This window comes from Canis lupus, chromosome 14 (genome assembly GCF_048164855.1).
Source record: "Canis lupus baileyi chromosome 14, mCanLup2.hap1, whole genome shotgun sequence".
Classification (NCBI taxonomy): domain Eukaryota; kingdom Metazoa; phylum Chordata; class Mammalia; order Carnivora; family Canidae; genus Canis; species Canis lupus.
Genome location: NC_132851.1, coordinates 7553905 through 7568156, shown reverse-complemented (window position 1 = coordinate 7568156; position 14252 = coordinate 7553905). Strand labels below are relative to the sequence as shown.

Here is a 14252-nt window from a genome sequence, read left to right as displayed (position 1 = left end):
TTGTTACAGCTTACACATCTATGTCACCATTTCTACTGTGTCATTTTTAATGGAAGGGAAACATTTATTTTCATTTTGAAGGCCATCACTGTGGTTGAACTAAAAGGTTGTTTTATGGCTATTATTTTCTTCTTTAGTAATAACATATTTTACACAGTTATAAAAGTAAATACCTGTTCAGTGCTGTGTGCCACGCACTGTATCAAGTGCTTAATTGACATGACTTGACTTCATCATCATGACCTCCCTCATTTATTCATTCATCAGCTCTTTGGGCACCTGCTCTGCTCTAGGAACAGTGTATGCAGTGGTGAGCCAAGTAAACACAGGTTCTGCCTTCCTAGAGCCGAGTGCACTGGGGGGTGCTGTATAGTCATCAAGCACTCATGGAAGTGCCATGGTTGTAAAAGACAAGTTGTTACTTACTATGCTTGCTATTGTCTCTATTCTTTCAACAATCAGAAAGAATCTTCCCCTTAGCCCTCTGAAGCTTCTCCCACCTAGCTTCCTCCCCTGCCCTACTGCAAGAATTCTTTCTCTACTAGCTGGATTCCTGAGCTGTTGTAATGCCAAATTCACCTAATGATTGGAGGGAGACTAAACTTTATAAGTAAAGATGAGCAGTTTGTACAAGAAAAGCAAGAATACCTGAAGGGACACTGTTCACATTCATTGAAGGAGAATATCCTCAGCACTTTAAATGGTAGTTTCAAGTGACTCTTAGTAACTTATTTCAGTTATTTGCATGCTTCCATGTCCCCAATTTTGTGATAAGAGATAGAGGAAATTGGTGGGTACCAGAGTAGGGTACAATTCTGTCCCTCCTCTTAAGCCTGTTAAGAGTTGTGGTTGAGAAGAGATTGAAAGATTTAGAAGACAATGTAAGACATTATTACATTTTTTATGTACCAACATGTACCATTCTTATGCAGTAACCACATTGTAGAATGATTGATGCATGGTCTTAGTAGAATGTTGTTTTTAAGAAGTATGTGATTCTAGGAGTCCCTAAATGGCCGAGTCACTTCAGCATCTGACTTTTGATTTCGACTCAGGTTATGATGTCAGGGTTGTAAGATCGAGCCTTGCCTTGAGCTCTGTGCTAGGTACAAAGTCTACTTGAGGTTCTCTCTCCCTCTCCCTCTGCCCCATTCCCTGCTCACATATGCTTTCTCTCTCCAAAAAAAGTATTCTCTCTTTCCTAATAATAGTTCTGAATTCTCTTTTGATACAGATATTTTTTTTCTGATATTAATCAGATGTATATATTTGATCTTCATATGTATCATGCTGCATTGTTGCAATTTCCAAAATGTTTTGTTATCCCTGCTACTACTATAATTTGCCGCTTCATTGTATTGTTTTGAAAGTTATTATAAGAGACTTTAGTTTCTGAATATTACAAAGTAGCACTATATAATTTTCTTTCAGAGGTAGAATCTGAAAAACTTTTATAAATTTTATCTTGGAAATTAGTTTATTATTATGTTTAATTTTAGGAAATGGTGCTCTTGCAGAACATTCTGAAAATGTGCATATTTCAGGAGTGTCAACTGGTAAGTCATTTTTTTGTAATGTTTAAATTTCATGCATGACTTATATGGTAAATATTGAAAGCCACCTGGTATCTTACAAAGTGATATTTGGCTATAAAAATTATTACTGCTTTTTGCAGCATGTAATAAGGAATGAAGTAACTGGAACATGGGGAAATTCTCATAAGATAAAATTGATACTTGCATGCCCATGGATTGATTATACTCTTCCAAACAGATGGCATAATTATTTTTTCATACAAACATTGAAGCAAAAAAAAAAAAAGTTATCTCAAGTTGAATTAGTATTTTCTTTCCTTACAAAGTTAAGTGAAATGAAATTTATTAAAATGTAATTTTAAATGCTATTTCTAGTACTAGAGCCTGAGAAATTAAGCATTTTGCTTGATTTTTTAATTTGAGTACTGCTATACATAAAATTGTTGTTCTTGAGTGCACGATTTGTATGTTACTAAAAAGCAATGCAACAACATATTTGTACCCATGAAATTCAGAAACTTGTTCAGATAAATGTGTTTTTCCCACTCAGAGGCTAAGACCGTATAACTTATTAATTATGTATAGACCTATAACTATTATAATTTTCATTCTTTTGTTTTGTTTTGTTTTGTTTATAATTTTCATTCTTAATATGCCTTTCTCAGCTTTGTTTCCATTTTTGCTGTATCAACTGTAATTACTTAGAGGAGCAAAGTCTTTTATTTTTGCAAATACTGAGATAGAGTTTCTTACCATTATATTATTATTTCCCTTTACTCTTGGTAAGTTTTATGTGGTTAAAAAATATTACACTTTGTGTATTTATCAATGTACTGATTAATTTATTCATGTCATCTTGTACTTTGGTTATTTTTTCCACACACGAAGCAAAACAGTTTTTTATTTTATACCTGATTTTATTTTATTTTTTTTAAAGATTTTTATTTATTTATTCATAGAGACAGAGAGAGAGAGAGGCAGAGACACAGGCAGAGGGAGAAGCAGGCATCATACAGAGAGCCTGAGGTGGGACTCGATCCAGGGTCTCCAGGATCACGCCCTGGGCTGCAGGCGGCGCTAAACCGCTGCGCCACCGGGGCTGCCCTATACCTGATTTTATATTCACTAAGTTAATAGACTTAAAACCTCTAAGAGTTAATTTGCAGAGCCAAACACATGGACAAGTATGGTTTTCTGAAAATGAAAGCAAGTGCCTTCATAGTCAGCTTAGACCCTTTCACAGTTTATGTCGCGGTTCTCTTGTCCTCCAGTTGTGTGATTCTACACATCAAGCAAAAATAAGCTTATATGAAAGATAACCTTAATTTTCTCCCTTTTTCTATTTTGAATAGCTAATGAGGATTGTGATTATGTTTCCAAGTCGTCACTATGAAGTAAGAAGATTGTATACAAACATTTGAACTTACACAATCAAATGACATTATCTAATTCAGGGATTTTCAAAAATTTTGGTCTTAGAAGGACCATGTAAATCTACTTGGACTTTCATAACAAAATACCATAGACTGAGTGGTATATATAACAGATATATTTATTTTCTCATAGTTTCAGAGGCCAGAAGTTCAAGACCAAGGTGCTAGAAGGATTGGTTTCTGGTGAGATCTTTCTTTCTAGCTTGCAAATGGCCCCCTTCTTTCTGTGTCCTCACATGGCCTTTCATCAGTATGCAGAGAGGTTCCTGGTGTCTTTTATTCTTCTTGTAAGGACCCTAGGTCCTATAGGATTGGATCCTACCCTTATGACCTCATTTAACTTCATTTACCTCCTTAAAGGTTCTGTTTCCTTTTTTTTTTTTTTTTCTATTTCCAAATACAGTAACATTGGACTTCAAAAACTGAGTTTGAAGGGACCCAATTTAGTCCATAACAAGGACTTCAAAGACATTTTTTTTGTGTAGGTTATAGTTACTGATATTTACTGTATTTGAAATTAAAACTGGGAAATTGTTTTAAAATGCATTAATTTATTTGTAAATAACAGTCATGAATATTGCATAAAATAATTTTATAAAAAATGAACTTTCCAAAACAAAAACATCAAGAATGGCATTGTTTTATAATTTTGCAGTCTTTAAGGAACGGCTTAAGTGAATATAGCTGGATTCTCATATCTGTTTCTGCATTCAGTCTTTTGTAATACGTTATTTTGTTTGACATATATGAAGACAATTCAGTTGCACATTGATGTGTAGGAAGTCGTCAACCCCAATTTTTTTTTTTTTATTTTCAGAAGATTTACTTGAGAGAGGGTGCAGTGGGGAGGGGTGGAGGGAGAGGGGGAATCTGGAGCAGACTCCTCACATACCAGTCACCAGGTCTGGGTGAGGGCCACGTGAGGACCACAGTCAGCAGGTACAGGTGAGCCCCATGTGGGACCCAGAGCCACCAGGACCAGATGAGGCTCAGGTGGGGACCAAAAAGACCAGGTCCAGGTTGAGGCCCAGGTGGAGCCCAGAGGCACCAGGTCCAGGTGAGGAGCAGAGTGGCTCCTGCTCCTCACCTGGTCTCTTTTTTCCTCGGCTACTCTCTTTGACCGTGCTCAGTGCTCTTGTCCAGTCATTCTGTGCATTTTGGAAATTGTACTGACAATTTTAGAAATAATTTTCACTTGTCTACAGTTAGTGTTTCCAGGTAGTTTATTGTGCAAATCAGTACACTTTCAAAGTGAAAGGGTATACTAGTTGTAATTGCTCTGGCACTACAGACAGAACCACGATGGTCCTGGACAATGTAGGATATACAGTCGCCATATCTGTAATGAATAATATTCACTTAGCAGGTATTAAGCACCTAACGTCCTTACACCAAGAAGAGTGGGAGTAACTAATGAGTAAAATATTCTTGTCTCAAGGAACTTATTTAATGGAGGAAATAGGTATGTGTAAAATGTACCTCTAATGTCTCAATGTGGTAAATCATATGATGAATAATAAGCGTATTAGGTAAAACGATGAATTTATAAAAGGCCCATTTATAATATCTAGTGAGTAGTAAATGACAGAATTAATTTTTCTTATTTTATTATGAATAGCACCAAGTAATTAGTTTCTTCATTATGAATTTTGAGAATTCATGTGAATTATGGGAATTATTTCTGATTGATAATATATTTTTGGTTCTTATGCTTGGGATAATTTGTTTCTATTTCTAATAATTCATTTTTGTCTTCCTCCTTCTCAGATCTTTGCCAAGAGAGTTCAGTCAGTCCTTTTGCTGGTTCTTACACTACGGGTTTTGGCATAAGAAAACATAAATTTTCAAAAAGTATATATTGAGTGATGTATTTTTTATTTTTATTTTTTTACACTCCGTGATTTTAAAATGGGGAAAAATTATTGGATAAAATTTTATTTTCTATATGTTTTTTATTTAGAACTTTTCATTGTCCAGAATTTCAAATCTGCTTTCATATATATGATAAAGAGAAAAGATAAATGGTATTTTTATAAATCTAATAATATGTGAAAATCATGAAATTATATCCTACACACTGCCAAGTAATTTAATTTTATATATTGAGAGAGTAGGAAGGCTATTTTAATATTCTTTTTAAAAAATGTCTAAATCAAATGTCTCATGTTCTTTAAATGTCTAAACTTTTAAAACCGCTAAGTTCCCGATCATCTGCTTCATAAAATGAGACATTTTTTAGGTCAGACTGATTTATAACAAGACCTTTACATAAATTAAATCTATTTGATTTTTTTTAATTTATCTTCTTTAAACTAAATTTTACTTTTTGATCTGTGATACTTATTTCAAACAGGGTAATTTTAGAAATAATTTCATAATGCCCTCTCTATTAATTACTTCCAAATCAAGATTTTTACTTGTTTTTCACAAATTTTATTTATTCATTATACCAGGTTCATTAAACATTTAGGAAACATGGAAAAAGGAGCAAAAAGATTAAGGAAGTCACCCATTAACTCTGCATTATTAGTATAATTAATAACAGTATTTAAATGTATTTGTCCTTTTTCTGTGCATATCTTAATTATATATGCATTGCATTATAACTGATTTTGTCTTCTGCCCTTTCTATTTAACATTTTATAGACTACATTTTTTTCATACTCATTATTTTAATGCCTGTATAGTTTCCATTCAGTGGCTATGTTGTGGTGTTCTTAAACATATCAATGGATTGTTTCCAATGGATTCTCCCTCTGGGTCATGTTACAAGGGACATATTAATATATATCTAGCCCTTTTTTTATTCTGAGACTGTTTTTTAGCATAGATTTCTAGAAGTGGAAATTACTCTATCAAATCAAAGATCATAAATAATTTAACTTAGAAACCTTTTGAGAGATTGCTTTCAAAAAGGATTGTACCAATTTGTACAACTATCTGCAGTGAATGAGGACACTTACCTTGGGTATGATCATGTTTTTTTTCATTTAACTTTTCTATGTTTCTATTGAAGTCCTAACCTTTTATTTTCCCCAGACTGTTCAGAAATTTAATTGTTTACTTCTCTTTTTAACTCATGGCCTAGAGTTGTGACATTGCAAAGAATGAGAGAATGAGATTGGCTTTCTTTTATGGTTAGGCAAAACTACCCTGAAATTTAAAGAAGATTTTGGTTGCTAATAGGAACAGATGTTGGAGCTTGCTGCTTTCTCAAATAGAAGGTTTTTACATGTGAAGATTATCACATTGTTCCCAATTCATCATTGATGCAGCTTCTAAATGTTCCTACCTTATAACATCTGTAGCTGAGGTTAGCTTGATCTTGAGTCTACTTTATATTTAACATGGAATTTTTTGTGAAGCAAAGCCACATTTCTGATTGCTGAGAAAGAGAATATCAAGTTTGGAAGTTTCTTTCTTAATACGCATATTAACTGAATTAGCAGAATATATAAAATAGACTTCAAGTAGTTTTTAAGTACTCTTCTCCCTTTGTTTTGTCAGAATTTTTATTCTATTAAAGTCATCACCGAGGCATTTGGGTGGCTCAGTCAATTAAGCTCTCAACTCTTGGTTTTGGCTCAGGTTGTAATCTCAGGTCATCATCTCATGGGTTGTGGGATTAAACCCCACTTCAGGCTTCCTGTTCAGTTGGGAGTCTGCTTGAGATGCTTTCCTTCTGTCCCTCCCCCACTCACTCATGCACACATGTGCTCTCGCTCAAATAAATAAATCTTTTTTAAAAAGTCATCACCTTTGTGTATTTGCATTTAACAATTTGTATTTTAGTACTCAAAGGCCTACTACGCTACTGATCCTATAAGCCTTTAAAACAAATAGTTATTAATTGTGGCCTTTTTAATTAGGATGTTATTTTCTAAATTGCAATTATTTTGCTTACAAATTAATTAGTAATATTTTGCATTAGTGTAGAGCACTATAGTAAAGTGGCTTTTGTTTTTAGCTACTGTTTTAGGCTTAAATACTATAATGTCGTATTCAAGTTTCCCTGGAAGATCATCCAGTCTGAAAACACTTCTGTTTTCCTAGAATTTTCAGATCTTTTCAAAGAAAATAAAACCTAAACTATAATTATTTGATAGCAGTTTTCAATTATTTTTTAAATATAGAGAAGTTGCATGAATAAAGCAGGTATGAGTGGTCCTTTGTACCTTTCCTATGTGATTTTAATATTTTCAATTATTCAAATACTAGACTTCCTACTAAATTTACTAATAAGAATTTCACCAGTTCTTTTGACCAATATTATATAGTGTATCTTTTACCCATGTTTTAAATGAAGAAAGGGAAGAAAGTTTATTATACTTTAGGTGATTTTGAACCCATTAGGATTTTTAGGATTTCAGAATATAAAAAAATAGAACATAATGTAAAGCCAAGAAACTCTCCCTCAAATGAATAAAGTGAATAGAGAATACAAGACAGAGTACATTTTTTAAAAAGTAATACATGTTTTAGGATACTATTAATTTTTAAAGGCATCGCCTGTATTCAGAGAGTTTATGAGATGCTTAAGCTTCTGGAGTAGAGCACTCTTTGAAACTAAGTAATGGTAGTATTATAATTTTATGTATTGTACTTTTGTATGTAGCATTGCATAGTATATAATTAAATATTACAGTGTTTTATCATACACTAATATATTTTATGTGAAGCATAGTTCTATATTATATAATCATAATCATATTTCATGTATTATAAAGTCTTTAATTGCAAAATTGCCTATTTTATAGTATAATTTTATATAACATTATTATAAGAAGCAGTGCATAAATTCAGCATCAGAACAGGAAGTGTAAACACCAAGACCATCAACAGAACAGTTTGTAACATGACAGAAGTGTGTGATGCTTAGATGGTGGAAGCGAATCTCACCCACTGGGGTGAGTGGGCCAGATCCAGTGAAGGTATTAACACATTGCAGTCAAACATTTGACATTTTCTTTTTTACTCTGTAACTTTTTTACTCTGTAACTGTAAAAAGAATAATTCTTTTTCTACTTTGAGAATAATTTTTCAAAGTATGATAGCATGTTAATTATTTGTGCTTTTGCTAAAGCCTGAATTTGAATTGGGTGTACCATGCAGCTGTTATGCAAAAGCCAGTCACTTGGCAGATGAGCAGAGTGGACTTTGAATTTCAGTTGATTAATAGCTCCATGTCAGTTAAAGCTGATTTGATCTTAAGCTATAGTACTGGAAATACAGTATCCAGAACAAAGTAGATGAAAGCAGTAGTAGTAGTAGTAGTAGTAGTAGTAGTAGTAGTAGTAGTTCTTTTTCTTCTTCTTCTTCTTCTTTTTCTTCTTCTTTTTCAAGATTTTACTTATTTATTTGAGAGAGTGTGTGTGAGCATGAGTGAGGAGGAGGCTCAAAAGGAAAGGGAGAGACAGGCTCCCTGCTGAGCCTGAGCAGGATCCCAGAATCCTGGGATCATGACCCAATCCAAAGGCAGATGTTTAACTGACTGAGCCACCCAGGCACCCCTGGAAATGCTTCTTTACTCCTCTTCTAAACACATTCTGGATCGTATATTTATTTCTGGGTATCACTCTTAACAGTTTACTAAGACTAAAACACCCTATAAAAAAAGACGTGAGTATACTAAAAAACTATGTCAAAACTGATAAAGATGGCTTAGAAAATCATGAGCATCAAGGCCAATTTATGTTTGCTCAGATGCTGATTTCTGCTTTACCTCATCTATTTTTCTAGCAAGAATTGCACAGTAAGCTTCAAAATTATTTTTTTTCCTATTCAAGAAATAGAAGTAGTAGCTTGCTTAGCATTTTAGTCTTCTGTAGTACTTAAATTGGAAAATATAGGTACCATATCAATAGTTTTTATGTCCTTACAGGAAAAAATTGCCCTTTTATGCCCTTAAAAAAAGGTATAAAAGGTTGAATCTTCTCTATTTACCTTATCTTATGCTTTGCTGGCAAAATTCAAAATTACTCTTACAACTTAGAAATTTTAGGATAAAGCTGCTTGGATGGTTCTTTTAAGGTTACTCTCCTTATCTTACTCATATTGTGCTATGACCCTTTTGGAACTGGAAAAAACTGTATGGCTTTTTTTTTTTTTTTTCTGTTTTTCCTCCTTTTCCTATATTTTGTGCCTCTTTTGACTTTTTAAAAAATACATTTTATTTTACTGCCATGTAGCTTTGGATCATTATGTTTGTTTGTTCTGAACATTAGTGACCTTTAAGAAACTAAAGAGTTACCTGTCTTGATTAGAACTAAAGACCACATGAAATACTTTGGTCCTCAAAAAACATTGTTTAAAATAATAGGAATAAATATATTGCTGCATTCATTCTTCTTTTTTTTTTTTCCTACATTCATTCTTAAGTATCTGTGCTAATGCAAAGGAGTATTCATTTAATTATAAGCAGCTGGATGTAGGATTTCTTGCTCAAAATAGAAATGTGTGATTTCTAGTACTAGGTTTGAAAATAATGAGAGTCCTGAGTGGGAGTGATAGATTAATATATTTTTTTTGCTTGTGCTGATTCTTATTTTTTAAATGACAATTAAAAACCTTCCCATCTTAGACTAGTAAATATTGTTGTTATAGTGCTAGTAATTGTTTCCATAAAAGAGGAAGTTCAGGGCAGCCCGGGTGGCTCAGCAGTTTAGTGCCTTCAGCCCAGGGTATGATCCTGGAGACCTGGGATCAAGTCCCGCGTCAGGCTTCCTGCATGGAGCCTGTTCCTCCCTCTGCCTGTGTCTCTGCCTCTCTCTCTCTGTCTATCTCTCATGAATAAATAAATAAAATATTTTTTTAAAAAGAGGAAGTTCAGTTTTCTGACTTTGCTGAAAAAATTGGAGTGAAATGTGGAGTGCATCTAAGGGAATACTCCCCATGTCCAGTGTCTGTCTCTTTCCAGTTCTGTCCACCTTCAGTGTGTTGACTATTCTGACATTTATACTGTGTGAGAGCTCAGCTCACATACTGGGTATTCAAGGAGTCTGGGCAACGAAAGGTCAAAGAAGTCAAAACACTGGGATGGGCAACAAACCTAGTAAAGTTCCAAGAAGAGAACTTTCAAACTGAAGTCGTTTCTTCGTAATGATGGGTTTGTTTCGTCTCCTGTGGAGGTTGTCAGGGTTTAGCTATGTCCTATAGGACAGTCTGACAAAGGGCCATTCTTGCGCTTTGTTCATCTGCAGATTCTAATGCTTACTTGATAACTTACCCGGTATTCTCAATGGCCCATAGACATTAAGAATACTATCATCTTCTGTTAGTCCCCTAGTCTTCCCTCCTTTCCCCCTTCTCTGTTTTGCTTTCTTTTGAAACATCTCCATAAGCCTTCACTACACTTACGCTGCCATTCTACCCCATGCCCTAAATGTCTTACCTATAAGTAAGTATTTGTTTATACAGGACCAAGAGAACTTTTTTCCAAAATAGATTACTTTTTATCTTTACTGAAATTCTGTTGAGGCAGCTCCCTCTATCTTCCTGATAATTATTCCAAGTGTCATAGGGAGCTTCATAGGTCAGTAGTGTGTCATATTGGTTAGGAGTGCAGCCTCCGAAGCCTATTGCCTGGGTTTGTATCCCTGTTGTGACACCTACTAGCTTTTTTGTGGTCTTAGGAAAATTGATTTCTCTGTGCCTCCATTTTTTTATTGTCTGTTAAATCAGAATAAGAAGAAGAGAATTATAGTACTAAGAATTAAATAACGCTAAGAGTTAAAAGGAAGTGCCTGAGAAGCGCCTGGGTGGCTCAGGTAGGGTGAGCATCCAACTCTTGATTTCAGTTCAGGTCATGACCTCAGGGTTATGAGATTGAGCCCCATGTTGGGCTCTGTACTCAGCAAGGAGTCAGCTTGAGATTCTCTCCCTCCCTCCTTTTGCCCCTCCCTCCATCTCTCTAAAATAATTTTTTTTTAAAGGGAAGTACCTGACAGCAACATTATCATTAGTCATGGGATCCACAGGCCTGATCACACACTCTTCACTTTGATTATATGCACAGGCCTTCAACTCATGAACCATAAACCTCTGACTTGGAATAGGAATCTAATCTTTAGCCTTGTGTTATCATACTTAACCTTTAAATTTCAAACTGCTGCCCTTCTCCTAAATTAACTGGACCAGTAGGTGTCTGGTTTTCATGCTAATCATCTGTCTGCATATCCTAATTTTCCATGTCTCAACGCCTGGTATTGCTCGCACAGGCACAGTCTTTTTCCATGTGTCGTGTGATTTCCTCGTCAGCCTTAAGAATCTTCTTTCTCACATCCTCTGTGGCCATTCCGTAGTCCCCTTTGCTTACTGCTTCTTTATCTAGGAGATGGCATTTTTTTAATAACATCCATTTCCATTGGAATTAAATTCTTCTCAATAGTGATTTCAGCATTTGGAATTGCTTTTGTATTATCAGCCATAATGGAGTTAATATTTATAAAAACACCATATTCTGAAAAGTGAGACAGCCAAATGATAGTGACCACCGCTGATTATAAATGCTATCTTTTGCTTATAAACAGACTGAACATATTATTCTTCTTGTTAGTGAAATTTCTGTGAAGTAAAATTTTACAGGTTAGAGGAGCTTCTGTATTTGCTTCTTAGCTGACCTCTGTGCCTCACCAGTTTCTTTCTTTGCATCACATTACTTCTTTTCATAGAAGCCTACCTTGGCTTGACTGGTGTCTACGGAATTGGGTCATTAAATTTTTCTGATTTGGAATGTGTTCTTTCTTTACTATGACTGCCTACTTCTGTTTTGTGAAAGAAATGCTATGTTAATATAGTCAAGTAAGCCCTCGCTGTGCTATACTTCCATATGGCAGGGGTGTTTTTGTATGTGTGGGTCTCTTTGTGTCTGTTTAATAATGCCATATGCCTGTGTCATGCATTAAAATTAAAGTGCATTATATTATTCAGGACTATATTGTTTTGTATGTTCTCTAAACTGTTTATATGTTTCTTGGATTAAGTGAATAAGCATATCTTGTTCTTACAAAACTGCAATTTCCATGAGAACATGAATTCTCTAAATGCTCTTCTTGTGTGCCTTCCATATGTATTTTATGTACTTCAGTGGTCAGTAAAGCATAGTTGATTTTTATTTGCATCTCAGTTTTGTGGTTTACTAAAACCAAAGCACAAAGATTCCATGTCACTTGTAGTCTCAACTACTTGAAGTTGTAAAGTGTCAACTCTTGTCAGCTTTTTTTTTTTTTTTTTTTTTTTCTTGTCAGCTTTGAAAAGAAACGCAGTTCTTCATCTGTAGAACAGGAAATTGTCATTTTTGTTTCCTTTACAGGTAGTTCAGCTCTAATCATACATTTCCTTGCCTGCCTCTTTTTTCTTAGGCTTTAAAACCGTGAAATCTCAAATTGAAGGGCATTTCCTTTGACATTATGTTGGAGTCATCCTCTCCTCTCCTCTGCCATGTTTCCTATAAAATAGAGGTTTTTTTAACACTTCCTAATTTTGAAATGATTTCTTTAAATTTGATCACTATGGTGCATTAATCTTGCTTAAAACCATAGTTCTTTGCTTTTCTTTGAGAGTATTGAAATAGTATCAGGTTAAACATGAAGAAGTCTTGAGTATTTCAGTTTTGCCATTTTCTAAACTGTGCAGTGAGATCTTAGTATTTTCCAGCTGAAAACTAATACCAAATCTTATTGAGAACACCATCAGAGAATCTCTACCTCTTCATTCCTCAGTTAATTCTCCCTTTCTCAATTGATAACCGGATAAGTTAAATAGTGTATATATTTAGTTTAGCCTTTGAGTATAACTTAACCACTAGCATTATAAAAATGCCATTTTCTTTCATTTTTTTTTTTCATTCCAGTTGCCCTCTTAGGACCACTATGAATTAAATAGGCTTTTTAGAGCTAATCAGATAACCTATTTACTACATAATCATAAGGAGAAGATGCTGTCCAATTGGAAAGTTACTGTCTTTTGAATGAACATTTGAAACCCTTTAGGCAGTTTCTGTTTCATTTATCAAAAGTAGAGATAGTGAATTATCATCATCCAAAATGCCTGAATGCTTGTTTATACCTAAAGATACTGACCAGAGTAAATTACGTGTATATGTTTTTTGTAAATGTTGTATTCTAAGAACCAGAAGTTGATACTGGTTGTTAAGAGATCTATTAAGCAAAATGAAGAAACACAAATACAATCACTTCTGGAAAATCTCACATTCTACAAAATTAAACACTAAACTAACAGGGCTTATGAGAAAAGTAGTATTGGTACAGATCACTTACAACTATGTAGCTTTGTTAAGGATAGCCCTGACAAAGTAGCAATCCAAATGCTAATGCAGTCAAATACCCCGACATTTATACCTAAAATCAGTCCAGACTTTGCATCCATATCCTCTGGGCTTCATATTTACTCCTTGAAGACATTTACTTCTAATGGAGAACAATTTAATCAAAAATAAAAAGTGTAATTCAGGCACCTGACTGACCCAGTCAGTAAAGCATGCCACTCTCGATTTCAGGATTGTAAATTCAAGCCCCAAATTGGGTGTAGAGATTACTTAAAATTTTTAAAAAATATTTTACTTTTTTACTTTTTAAGATTTATTTATGTATTTTAGAGAGAGCCAAAAAAAAAAAAAAAAATAGAGCATGCACATGTGAACTGGGGGGAGGGATGAAAGGGTAAAGAGAGAGAACCTCAAGCCAATTCCCTGCTGAGGGTGGAGTCCAACGTGGGGCTCTGTTTCACAACCCTGAGATCATGACCTGAGCTGAAACCAAGAGTCAAACACTTAACCAAATCTTTCATATAAAAAGATATAAAATGAATAATGCTAATAGAAATAAAATAAACTAAGAAAAACAAAATTACAGGTGATGGTAGATATTTGAGCTGAAGGGTTACTATGAGTTAGAAATGGGGAATCATTAGAAGACACTGAAATAATAAACTCAGAGGGGCACCTGAGTGGCTCAGATGGTTAAGCATCTGCCTTCAGCTCAGGTCATAATCCCAGGGTCCTGGGATCCAATCCCACATCAAGCTCCCTGCTCAGGGAAGAGTCTGCTTCTCCCTCTCCTTCTGCCCCTCCCCCTGCTCATATCTTTCTCTCTCTTGGTAGCTCTGTGTCTCAAATGAATAAATAAAATCTTTAAAAAAAATAGAGGACTCTGAGAAAATCTTTTGGAAAATTGGGGTAGATGTTGGGAGACAAAGCAGGCCTAAGTGGTGATAAAGGCAGTTTCAGTATTTGGAAATTTCTGGTTTTAGTCTATGTTAAGTCCTG

General features: G+C 34.5%; 1 protein-coding gene across 2 annotated transcripts in view; it reads left to right on the top strand.

Moving 5' to 3' along the window:
- Positions 1-14252, top strand: part of LRP12 (LDL receptor related protein 12) — a 71942-nt gene that overhangs the window by 33493 nt on the left and 24197 nt on the right. Inside the window, exon 2 of one of the 2 annotated variants that reach the window (XM_072774197.1) lies at positions 1500-1556. The exons of the other annotated variant lie outside the window; for it this stretch is intronic. Within the exon in view, the coding sequence (XP_072630298.1) occupies positions 1500-1556 (57 nt within the window). The remainder of the gene's footprint in view (positions 1-1499; positions 1557-14252) is intronic. 2 annotated transcript variants of the gene reach the window in all.